This window comes from Pseudorca crassidens, chromosome 19 (genome assembly GCF_039906515.1).
Source record: "Pseudorca crassidens isolate mPseCra1 chromosome 19, mPseCra1.hap1, whole genome shotgun sequence".
NCBI classification, from domain to species: Eukaryota; Metazoa; Chordata; class Mammalia; order Artiodactyla; family Delphinidae; genus Pseudorca; species Pseudorca crassidens.
In genome coordinates this window covers 56,737,922-56,751,026 of record NC_090314.1, presented here as the reverse complement: position 1 = coordinate 56,751,026, position 13,105 = coordinate 56,737,922, and the positions used below count along the sequence as shown (strand labels likewise).

At 46.9% G+C, this 13,105-nt stretch overlaps 1 protein-coding gene and 1 pseudogene across 4 annotated transcripts in view; one reads left to right on the top strand and one right to left on the bottom strand.

The window, feature by feature from the left end:
- Positions 1 to 10,889, bottom strand: part of RNF157 (ring finger protein 157) — an 80,767-nt gene extending 69,878 nt beyond the window's left edge. For 3 of the 4 annotated variants that reach the window (XM_067717464.1, XM_067717467.1, XM_067717465.1), the window contains exon 1: positions 10,574 to 10,889. In XM_067717464.1, coding sequence (XP_067573565.1) covers positions 10,574 to 10,661 — 88 coding nt within the window. In that variant the 5' untranslated portion in view covers positions 10,662 to 10,889. The remainder of the gene's footprint in view (positions 1 to 10,573) is intronic. The other variant, XM_067717463.1, reaches the window with a different exon arrangement.
- LOC137212546 (NHP2-like protein 1 pseudogene) lies at positions 673 to 1,074 on the top strand (annotated as a pseudogene).
- Positions 10,890 to 13,105: the final 2,216 nt, after the last annotated feature.

Here is a 13,105-nt window from a genome sequence, read left to right as displayed (position 1 = left end):
GGCTATAATTCACATACCATATAATTCACCTATTTAAAGTGTACCATTCAATGGTTTTTTAAGTATATTCACAGAGTTATGCAACTATTCACTACTATCTAATTTCAGAACATTTTCATTATCCCAGAAAGAAACCCATTAGCAGTCACTTCTCATTTCCCCCTCCCCCAGCCACTGGCAGCCACTAATCTCCTTTCTGTCTGTGGATTTGCCGCTTCTGGACACATCATATAAATGGAATTATACAATATATGGCCTTCTGCCTCTGGCTTCTTTCACTTAACATCAGTGCTTTTCAAGTTTCATCCAAGCTGTAGCAAATATCAATACTTCATTCCTTTTTGTTGCCAAGTAACACTCCATTGCATGGATTTACCACATTTTATCAGTTGTTCCATTCACCAGGTGATGAACATTCGGGTTGTTTCCACCTTTTAGCTATGATGACCAGTGCTGCTATGAACATTCAAGTACATGTTTTGGTGTGGACTTTTTTTTCATTTTTCTTGGGCATATATATATTATGTGTGTGTGTGTAACATATGACTGTAATTGCTGAGTTATGAAGTAATGAACATTTGAGGCACTGTCTAACTGTTTTCCATAGAGCTGTCTGCAGCGGTGAGGGCTCCAACTCTGACATCGCCTGTGCTCGTTGACCAATGACAATACCATGGAACTGGAGCCAAGATTGAGGCTGATGTAAATCTGAAGGCCTACCCTCTTGCAGATGCCCACCTCACCAAGAAACTACTGGACCTCATTCAGCCATCATGTAACTACAAGCAGCTTCGAAAAGGAGCCAGTGAGGCCACCGAAACCCTCAACAGAGACATCTCTGAGTTCACTGCGATGGCTGCAGATGCCGAGCCCCTGGAGATCATGCTGCACCTCCCACTGCTATGTGAGGACAAGAACGTGCCCTGTGTGTTTGTGCGTTCCAGGCAGGCCCTGGGGCGAGCCGGTGGGGTCTCCAGGCCTGTCATCGCCTGCTCTGTCACCATCAAAGAACGCTCACAACTGAAGCAGCAGATCCAATCCATCTAGCAATCCCCTGAAAGGCTCTTAGTCTAAACAGGTGGTCTCTGTCAAACTCCCTGCTGACTCCTACCCCAGGGGTTATGTATCGTATTATCTGTTAGCATCTAGTATTTCCAGCTACCTTCTATGGTTATAAAAGATTGTAGCGCTAAATCTGGAAAAAAAACCAAACTGTTTTCCATAGCAACTGTACCGTTTTACATTCCCACCAGCAGGGGACCAGAATTCCAATTTCTCCACATCCTCACCAACACTTACTATTTGTTCTGTTTTGTTTTATTGTGATACGCAGGCTGCGGCCTCTCCTGTTGCGGAGCACAGGCTCCGGACGCGCAGGCCCAGAGGCCATGGCTCACGGGCCCAGCCGCTCCACGGCATGTGGGATCCTCCCGGACCGGGGCACGAACCCGTGTCCCCTGCATCGGCAGGCGGACTCCCAACCACTGTGCCACCAGGGAAGCCCTACTATTTGTTTTTTAAGTTATCACTATCCTAATGGATATGAAGTATTATCTAACCGTAGTTTTGAGTTGCATTTCCCTAACAGCCAATGATGTTAAGCATCTTTTCATTGTTGACATGCTTACTATCCATTTGTATATCTTTGTTGGACAAATGTCTACTCAAGATCTTTGATCCTTTTTTAATCGGGTTGTCTTTTTGTTTTTTGAATTGTACAAGTTCTTTATACATTCTAGATATAAATCCCTTACCATACATAAGATTTGCAAATATTTTCTCCCATTCTGTGGGTAATATTTTCATTCTGTGATCCATTGTGAGTTAATTTTTGGTCATGTGGAGAAAGGGTCTAAGTTCATTTTCTTGCTTGTCAATATCCAGTTTGCTAGCACCATTTGCTGAAAAACCTATCCTTTCCCTGTTGAATTGTCTTGGTACTTCTGTCAAAATCAACTGAGCGTAAATACAAGGATTTATTTCTGGCTTGTAATTCTGTTCCATTGATCTACATGCTGTTTCTTTTAAGTTATTTTTTCTTTTTTGATGTGGACCATTTTTAAAGTCTTTGTTGAATTTGTTGCAATATTGCTTCTCTTTTATGTTTTGGTTTTTTGGCAGCAAGCCAGTGGGATCTTAGCTCCGCGACCAGGAATCGAGCCCACACCCCCTGTGTCAGAAGGTGAAGTCTTAACCACTGGACCGCCAAGGAAGTCCCTGATCTATATGCTTCTTGTTGTACCAATACCACACCATGGCTTGATAGTAATTTTTGGAATTGGGTAGTGAAAATCCTTCAAGTTTGTTCTTCCTTTTCAAAATTGTTTTGGATATTCTAGGTCCTTTGAATGTCCACATACATTTTAGAATTGGCTGGTCAATTTCTTCAAAAAAGTCTGTTGGAGGGCTTCCCTGGTGGCGCAGTGGTTGAGAGTCCGCCTGCTGATGCAGGGGACATGGGTTCGTGCCCTGGTCTGGGAAGATCCCACATGCCGCGGAGCGGCTGGGCCCGTGAGCCATGGCCGCTGAGCCTGTGCACCCGGAGCCTGTGCTCCGCAACGGGAGAGGCCACAACAGTGAGAGGCCCGCATACCGCAAAAAAAAAAAAAAAAAGTCTGTTGGGATTTTACCAGAAAATGTACTCAATTTTCAGACCAATTTGGAGAACACTGGCATCTCAACAATACTGAGTTGTCCATTCCATGAACATGAAACGTCTATTTATTTAGATCTCTTTAAACTTTTTTAGTTAAAGCATCAATCTCAGCAACATTTTAGAATTTTCATTGTACAAATCATATACTTACTATGTGAAATTTATTCCTGAGAACTGTATTCTTTTTGATGCTACTGGGAACAGTTTCCTTAATTTCATTTTCAGATTATTGCTCGTATATAAAAGCACAGTTGATTTTTGTGTGTTGATCTGATCTTGTATCTGCAATGTTCCTCACTCAGTTTTTAGTTCTAGTAGGTTTTTTTGTGGATCTTTGGTATTTCCTATACATAGGATCATGTCATCTATGAATAAAGACAGTTTCACTTTTTTCTTTACAATCTGGTTACCTTAAATTTTTTAAAAAATGTGTTTGTTTGTTTTGCCTTATTGTACTAGTTAGAATCTCCAGTTAATACTGAATGGCAAAAGCAGGCGTCCTTGTCTTCTTCTCGATCTTAGCAGGAAAGCATCTCTATCTCACCTTTACGTAGAGTGGTAGTTATGAGCTCTTCGTAGATGCCCTGTATCAGACTGAGGAAGTACCCTTCTATTACAAGTTTGCTGAGTGTTTTTCATCTTGAAAAGGTGTTGGATTTGTTAAACATTTTGTCTGCATCTATTGAGATGATCATGTAGTTTTTATTCTTTATTCTACCAATATGGTGTATTAACACTGATTGATTTTTCAGATATTAAACCAACCTTGCATTCCTGAGATAGATCCCTGGTCATGGTATATTCTGTATTCTTATTTATCTCTGTATGCCTGCATTCTATCTTTGATACTAGATGATAAGCACTGAAATTTTGGAAGGAGTGTAATTTTTATTTTTTTATTTTTGGCTGCATCAGGTCTTAGTTGTGGCACACGAGATCTTTCATGCGGCATGTGGGCTCTTTGTTGTAGCTCTCAGGCTTACTTGCCCCGTGGCATGTGGGATCCTAGCTCCCCGACCAGGGATCAAACCCGTGTCCCCTGCATTGGAAGGCGGATTCTTAACCACTGGACCACCAGGGAAGTCCAGGAAGGAGCGTAATTTTTAAATAATGATTTTTAAAGACTGCAATTTTTAGACTTTTAAAAATATGTTTTCCCAGCACAAGTACTCTTTCAGAAACTAAAAACTTGAGCTCAGCACCTATTTAGCAAGAATAACTTGTTAAAATAAGAAGCCACTGGGGGGACTTCCCTAGTGGCGCAGTGGTTAAGAATCTGCCTGCCAATGCAGGAGACACGGGTTCAAGCCCTGGTCTGGGAAGATCCCACATGCTGCGGAGCAACTAAGCCTGTGCACCACAACTACTGAGCCTGCACTCTAGAGCCCGTGAGCCACAACTACTGAGCTCTCGTGCCACACCTACTGAGCCCGTGTGCCTACAGCCCGTGCTCCACAACAAGAGAAGCCACCACAATGAGAAGCCCACGCACCACAGCGAAGAGTAGCCCCCCGCTCGTCGCAACTAGAGAAAGCCCGCGCACAGCAACGAAGACCCAATGCAGCCAATAAATAAATAAATAAATTTATAAAAAAAAATAAAAGAAGCCACTGGGGATTCCCTGGCAGTTCAGTGGTTCGGACTCTGTGCTTTCACTGCTGAGAGCGTGGGTTCAATCCCTGGTCGGGGAACTAAGATCCCATAAGGCTGCGGGAATGGCCGAAACAAAAAAAAGAAGCCACTATGACTGTTAATTTTTATGTCACCTTGGCTAGGCTATGGTGGTCAGCTGTTCGTCCAGACACTAATCTAGATGTTGCTGCAAGGATATTTTCTGGATGTGATTAACATTTATAATTAGTTGACTTTAAGTAAAATAGATTACCCTTGATAATGCGGGTGGGCTTCATCCAATCAGTTGAAGGCTTTAAGAGCAGAAACTGAGGTTTTCTGGAGAAAAAGAAATTCTGCTTTAAGACTAACATAGAAATCCTGCCTGAGTTTCTCATCTGGCAGACTGTCCTACAGATTTCAGACTGAAGAATACAATGTCAACCCCTGTCTGAGCTTCCAGCTTGCTGGCCTGCCCTACCAACTTCAGACTTGCCAGCCCCCACAAGAATGGAGGCCAGTTATATGTATGTATCTCCCATTGGTTCTCTTTCTCTGGAGAACCCTGGCTGATACAGCCATCAAATAGCTTATATTGTTAATCCTCCCTTCTGTGACCCACATCATGAATTACAAAGTTGATTCTGAGGGCTTCTATCCTGCTGATTGCCACAGGCATCAAGATCACAGGATCAGCATCTATACACTGGTGCACAGCACAACGCATGATAAACACGTAGCAGGTGCCCAAGAATGTGCGCTGATGGCAATAAACAGAAAGAGAAAAGAGACGCTCAAGAACAAAAGAACACAACCACCATCATATAAGTAAGTGAAAGGCCCCAAATCACAAGACAAAATCAAGAAGTGAAAGAAATCAGTCTGCTCTCAATGAAGTAAAGTACAAATAAAGCAAAAATACTGGAGGTTTCGAAAGTAGAAGAATTACCACGTTGTAAGTGTTCAAAAATAATACTGGGGCTTCCCTGGTGGCTCAGTGGTTGAGAATCCGCCTGCCAATGCAGGGGACACGGGTTCGATCCCTGGTCCGGGAAGATCCCACATGCCGCAGAGCAACAAAGCCCGTGCGCCACAACTACTGAGCCTGTGTTCTAGAGCCCGTGAGTCACAACTACGGAGCCCGCGTGCCACAACTACTGAAGCCCACGTGCCTAGAGCCCGTGCTCCGCAACAAGAGAAGCCACGGCAATGAGAAGCCCACGCACTGCAATGAAGAGTAGACCCCGCTCGCCGCAACTAGAGAAAGCCCTCGCGCAGCAGCGAAGACCTAACACAGCCAAAAATAAATAAATTAAATAAATAAATTTATTTTAAAATAATAATAATACTAGCGTTTGAACTCCTGATCTTGATGATTCCATCATTAAATGGAAGAACCTTTACATTTTTTATGGTATTAAATGTATTTACTATGAATTTCAGAAACCTACTTAATTTTAGGTAACGTACCAATCAAAATGTGCCAAAACCAAATAATTCTTTATTCTGCAGTAAGTTCCATCTTTGAAAGCCCCTGGTTTCGAAACATATTTACCTGATGCTCCTAAAAGCTAAGAGAAACTTTTATAACTATTTGATAAGCAAAGGCTCAGTACCCATGCTTTAGAAATGTGGTCTGCCCTAGGACAGACCCACTTGACAAGCATATGTGTACCCCAATATAACAAAAATTTGGAAGATGATGATGTTAGCTGCTCAGGACTCTGATTACCATTCTGAATTTTTATAATAGGTTTCCCTCTTAACACCTGAGCAAAACGAATTACTCCTATTTTCCAATTTGCTCAAATATGTAAGAGAAAAATGAACTAGATTTATCAGGTACTGAATTAAAATGGATTAAATTGTCTTTATAGTATGCTTATTTCTTCCTAGACAGAGAAAACAGAAATAATGACTCATATCAACATGGGGACCCCTTTCAAAAGTCGGGCCTACACGCATAAAAACAACCACCTCAGCAAAGCCCTAACTTTGCTGAACCAACGATCATGGGCTTTGAAAGACGCAAAGATCTCAGAGAAGGATTTAAAAGCACGTATGGTTTCCAACTGAAAAATTACGAAGGCACGACCAAATGCAGAACAGTGTTATAAATAGCTTCCCATGATAATGTAGAAATACTCTACAGAAACAAACTCCCATCATACCTTCTGCTATTTAATGAGTAATATTTATGTATTTATTAACAAAGCCCCAAATCACCTAAGAACATATGTATAACATTAATCATTGCTGCATTGTTTGCAATAGTAAAAGACTGAAAAAAAAAACCACTCCCAAATGTTCACCAATAGACTATGTTAAAAACTGATAGCATGTGCACACAAAGGAATGTTATACAGTTGTTTTTTTTAATAAAAAGAACAACAACAGGGCTTCCCTGGTGGCGCAGTGGTTGAGAGTCCGCCTGCCGAGGCAGGGTACACGGGTTCACGCCCCGGTCCGGGAAGATCCCACATGCCGTGGAGCGGCTGGGTCCGTGAGCCATGGCCGCTGAGCCTGCGCATCCGGAGCCTGTGCTCTGCAACGGGAGAGGCCACAACAGTGAGAGGCCCACGTACCGCAAAAAAAAAAAAAAAAAAAAAAAGAACAACAACAAAAAACCCTCTCTAATATGGAGATAATATAAAAAGATCTCCAATATGTTTGAAAGTAAACAAAACAAATACAAAACAAGGTGCAGAGCAGTCTAAGTAGCATGCTATGCTTGTATTTACACAAGAAACTCTGGAAGAATTCCAGAAAGTGGTTACATATGTACGGGAGGTGTATGGGGAGGAACTGGGTGGATGAACAGCTACAGTGAGAACTAGACTTTCACTGTACGCCTTTTCATTCTTTTAAACTTTGAACCACGTGACCATATTACTTATTCAAAAAAATAAATAATTCTAAGTAATTTTAGGCTATTTTATTTTCACCTATCTCTATTAAAGAAAAAAAAGCTGTAAACCCAAGTTCCAACATGAAATCGGCTGTTCTCAATACTTTTTAAATGTTTCTAGTTCAATGTGCATACAAAACGAAGGGGTTCCTTTAAAAACGCAAAAAAGAGGGACTTCCCTGGTGGCACAGTGGTTAAGAATCCGCCTGACAACGCAGGGGAGAAGGGTTCAAGCCCTGGTCCGGGAAGTTCCCACATGCCGCAGAGCAACTAAGCCCGTGTGCCACAACTATTGAGGCTGCATGCCACAAATACTGAAGCCCACCTGCCTAGAGCCCATGCTCCACAACAAGAGGAGCCACCGCAATTAGAAGCCCGTGCACCGCGATGAAGAGTAGCCCCACTCGCCGCCAACTAGAGAAAGCCCGCGCGCAGCAACGAAGACCCAACGCAGCCAAAAAAAAAAAAAGAAAGAAAAAGCAATTTCTTCTGGGCACTGTGACCACCATTACAGGGACAGATGACCATGTGCTTGCTGAAACAACTACTCCAAGGCCATCGAGTAACAGAGACTTTCCATTGAGCCAGAGGGCGGTCTCAGCTCAGCCAGTTTAGTCACCTGGAGAAAACTGACTCTGCTATTTGCTTTGTTCTACTTTCCGTACTCAAGATAGGGAGACCTCAAAATCAACCCAGTCTGATTTTTCGACAGGGAGACAGGCCTCTGAGTTTTGTCTCAATTCTGATGCAGAATAGCCTCCATTCCACAAACCATCAAGGACAAGTTCAAAATTCAATTCCTTGAAAAAGGCAGAGGCTTTGGTAAGAAGAGCACTAACTTGCTGGGTAACCCTGGCCTTACCAGTTCATTTCTCTGGGCCTCCATTTTCTTACCGGTGAAATGAATGGGTCTGGGGCCAAATTCTCTGCAAGATTCCTTTGGGTCTAAAATACTATAATCCAGGGACTCCCTCGGTGGTCCAGTGGCTAAGACTCTACATTCCCAATGCAGGGGGCCTGGGTTTGATCCCTGGTCAGGGAACTAGATCCCACATGCCCCAACTAAGCGTTTGCATGCCGCAACTAAAGATACCACATGCGGCAACAAAGATCCCACACGCGGCAACAAAGATCCCGCACACGGCAAATACGAGCTGGCACAGCCAACTAAATAAATTAATTAATTAATTTAAAAAAATAAAATAAAATACTATAATCCAATAAAGAGTCAGGTAAATCTAAAGATCAGATGAAGGATAGGAGATGCCTCTAGACCACAGCATATTTTCACGTACACAAAGATTTGCTGACTGGGACATGAATGTTCTGATTCCTATTTTCCGTGTTTTATCTTAAACATACATAATTTGGTCCACTTGATACAAAGATTTCTCTCATGCAAAAGCTCTGACTAAAAATGAGTTACCAGAGACCTCCCTGGTGGCGCAGTGGTTAAGAATCCACCTGCCAATGCAGGGGACACAGGTTCGAGCCCTTGTCTGGGAAGATCCCACATGCCGCGCAGCAACTAAGCCCGTGCACCACAACTACTGAGCCTGCGCTCTAGAGACTGCGAGCCACAACTACTGAGCCCGTGGGCCACAACTACGGAAGCCCGTGTGCCTAGAGCCCGTGCTCCACAACAAGAGAAGCCACCACAAAGAGAAGCCCGCACACTGCAACGAAGAGTAGCCCCCGCTTGCCTCAACTAGAGAAAGCCCGCGCGCAGCAACAAAGACCCAACACAGCCAAAAATAAATAAATAAATAAATAAATTTATTTATTAAAAAAAAAAAAAGAGTTACCATTAGGTAAAACTTTTAAAAGATTGATAGAGTGGAGAGGATGATTTAAGACTGTAGGTATGGAGGGTGCTGGTTAAGAAAAGTTTTAGTTTGGTCCCTTATCCTTTGATTATCACCATCCAAGATTCATACTTGTATTAATATCCTTTGAGGACTAGCCCTCCAGTGATTTACCTTTGCTTATTCCCATAAGTGAAGGAGGGGTGAATACTCTTCTGAGGCAGCAAATTCTACTGCAAACTCCAAGCCAGCAAAACCTGCTCCATATTCTGAGCAATAAAAGCTAAGTGATTTCAGAAAAGAAAAATCCACAATACTTGTGCATATTTTTGTCTACTAAAAAGCAAAATGCATGTTTCCTTTAGCCCTGGTTTCCTATAGTCATAATCAGCTAGAGCTTTATTAAAACACTAATGATGCACAGCTTTATCTTAGACTGTTCTAAAGCAAGCTCTTAAGCATATTCATCTCTGCAAGGATTCACTCTTTGGCACAAATCAGTGAGCAACACAGCTCTGGCAGGCACTCTGCAGGGTGCAGGTTCATTGTCTGGTCCCTACTTTGGGCTGGCACAAACTGGACAGACTGCTGAGAAACCAGCTCATCTCATTACTATGTCTTTATTCTCCTGCTGCAATTCTGACATCTCTCCAAGATCACGAAAATCCTCATCAGGTCCTAAGCCAAAGAGAAGATGATAGCCATGGGTCCCCAGAAGTTTTGAGAAAAGCAAGGAAAAATAAAGAGCAGAGAGTTAGGTCACGTGCCAGCAGTTCAGCATCGGCTGGTGCTCGATCCACTAGTCATCCTCTTTGTGCTGTCAAAATTCTCCTACACTTCCAATATTTATGCTCCAAACCAGAGGCTGGAGACATTCATCTTTTTAATGATTCTGAAAACAAACATAATACTTCTCTACATTTTAAATACCTGTGCCCTGTCCCAGAGCTATCCTCGTTCCAAAAACCAGGCTTGCCGCTACTTTGGCAAAGCGGCAACCCGAGTGACTCTGATACCAGATTCCTTAACATTTCTGTTAAACACCTTCTTTCTTCTGACAGCCTCTTAAAAAGCACCAGTACAGCCAACGCATTTTCGGCCTCCATCCTCCAGCAGGCGACGGGAGCTTTCCCCTGAGAAACCTAATTCAAACCTGTGTCTGTCCCTCCCTCTCCGGAGGCCACCAGGGCCAGCACCTGGCACAGGCGCCTGCTTCGGATGCCAAGCCCGCCTGAACTAACCCTCAGCTCCCGAGGGGAACAGACCACCGGGCGGGAAGGAAGGGATGCAGCGCTGCGGCCAGCGGGAACCCGGCCTGCGCCGCGGACACCCCGCCCCTCGGGAGCCGCATCGCCCCGAGCGCACGTCTCTGTCACAGGACCGACTGCGTGGGGGCCGCTCCCGTCCCCCGGCGGAAGGGCTGCCCACTCCAGCGACCCGGCCAAGGGCCCTAAAGCACCCCTCCAGACCTCCTCCAACACCTCCCACCCTCCGAGATCGCTCTGCAGCGACGTCGGCCTCTGCGTCCCCGGGACCCTCGGAGCCCTCGCGCGGGAGCACCGCGACCTCCTCCCGGCCCTGGGTCGTGCTCACCGGACTTGGGCGGGTAGCGGTACACGGAGTTGGACGGGATGTCCACCTCCTCCACGCCCGCGTGCTGCCGGCTGGTCAGGGCCCCCATGGCTGCTGCGCCCGCGCCGCCCTCGGCGCCTCACCGCGGCCGCTCGACCCGCGCCCGATGCGGTGGTCGGCTGCCCGCCGCGGACGGCTCCGCCTCGGTGCTGCGGCTCTGGCGGCGAGGAGCCCCCGGCGCGCCGCGCACCATCCTCCGTCGGGCCCTGCGGCGGCGCCTGTGCCGAGGGGGGCTGCGGGCTGGGCCGGGGGCGCCGCCGCCGCCTCAGGCCTGGTGATGTCAGCGGCGGCTCGCGCGCGGGGACCGCGGCGGCCAAGGCCAATGGCGGGGCGGGGCGGGAGCGTCCGCGCCGCGCCGCGCCAGCCAATGGGCAGCGGGACGCGGCGGAGCGGCGGCCGGGCGCGCGGGGCCGACCCGGGGCTCGCGGCCCACCGCGGGCTGAAGGCGCCGAGGATGCGTTGCCCCGCGGAGCCCGCTGACCCCGTCAGGTGACCGCGCGGGAGCCGCCTCCTCGCCGCGCTCCAGGCCGAGGCCGGGAGTTTGGTCACCATTGTCCCCCAACATCCGAAAGGCGCACGCGGCTTCCCGGCCCGGGGGAAGCCTTCTCCAGCCCCACCCATCAGCATCTGCCAAAGCCAGTGGTCAGAAACCCCGCAGAGGGGCGCCCGAGTCTCCCAGCCGGGGCAGTTCGGGTGGGTTCCCGCCCCCAGAGCCTCAGCCCCAAAGGGGCTCCCAGGGGGCGGGGAGATTGGTGAGTGCTGGGGACCTGCTAGGACGAGGTCGCCGTCCCTGTCACTTAGCTCCTTTCAAAGCGCAGAAAGCTATACATGTTCTGTTTATGGGTCCCTTGGGCAGCTCATGTAGTCCTGAAGTTAGGGGACCATCAAGCCAAAGGAAGATCAAGACATTCAACCCCGGACTCTGCACCTTCTGGAAACTTTGGAAAGCCCTGCGAGCGAGGAGAGTCGACGCAGTGGGACGCGAGTGGGCCAGGCAGAGCAGGGGCTCCTCTGGATGAGAGCACACACCCAACAGTGGGATGCTTGGACAGGCAGAAGACGTCACTCCAGAGCTTAATTACAGACATTTGTGTTTTAAACCTTTTATTTTTTTTGAGTGCGTCTGGTGTTTTTTTCTGAGAGGGTGGACTGATAAGCAAGAACTTCAACTGCTAGAACGTGATTTCAAGAGCGTCTCTACACACAGTGCAGTTTGGGGCCTCGAGTTCCCTTGATTAGGTTTGCAAAGCCATACCATAGAGTCTCTTTCCTGATTGTCTTTTGTAGTTTTCATCGCCCTTTCTTCAGCTTCAGACCTGGTGACGAAGATACTGACACCCAGTTGCCTTGGTTTTCTCCAAGGTCCCCAGGAAGGCAGGAACACATCCCTGTCATTTTTTTCGACTGATGGCGAGGAGGGCCTGAGCGACAGGGCAAGTCCCTGGCCCAGAGGAGCGGATGGGCAGCCTCTCCCAAGTACCAGGTCTCCCTAGAGGAGTTCAGAGCCTTCCCCCCGAGCCCTCGACCCTCATCACTAGAAGGCTTTTGGACATAACTTTGGAAGGGACCTCCTGGATACTCCTTTCACCACACATAGGCCCACCTTGTAACTACTGGGTAAAGGGAAAATACAAGTCATCTAGAAACCGCCTCAAAGCAGAAGGCCTTCGGCACATCACAGAGTAAAATGTCTTATAATCTTAGACCCTGTTAAGAAGCCTTTGTCCTTCCTGCCCTCAGCATTTGGTAAAGGGGGCACCATCCCCTTAATGGGTTTACCCACGTCTTCAGGTTTCTTTGTCCCAGCCAGAGCCAGGCAGGTTGTGGCTCAATGAGACAGCGCCATCCCGTTGCTTGCAAGGATCTGTTCTTGTCCCTGCCTAGGGTCATGAGACAGAAGAGAAAAGGAGGGAAAATTCTAGCTCAAAGAGACTTTCTGTGAATTGAATTAGAGTCCCACCGTCTACTAATCACATCATGTTACAGTTTTGGAAAAGAAAACCTCTACGGGTGCTCAGGGTGCAAGCGAGATAAGCAAACCCTTGGAAGAGCCGCCACTGCATTCCTCCCAGGTCCTTCCTTGGTGCCTCTTGACTCCCTTGCCAGAGATCTGGGCCAAGGAGAGGCCCTGAGGGAGAAGATGGCATAGACAAGAGGAAAAATCCAGAAATGACTCCCATCAAGAGAGCCATAAAAAAAAAAAAAAAAAAAGAGAGCCATAAAAATACTTTTAACTTGAACAAATGGTCTGGGGAGGGGTGGCGCAGAGCGCATAGGGAAATTACATGCAAATACCATGCATCCTTTGGGCAAATAGCCTCAAGGCGTCCTATCCATTTCCACGCTGTGGATGCAGCCCAGCGGAGAGCCGTGCGTTTAAAGGTCTCAGGGGTTTCCTCTAAGCATCCGAGGAAGGCAGGGAGGTAAAAGCTACGTGTTTTATCAGGTCTTCGCCCTTCTTCTCAACCTTGGGTCCGAGGGAGAAAGGAGAAG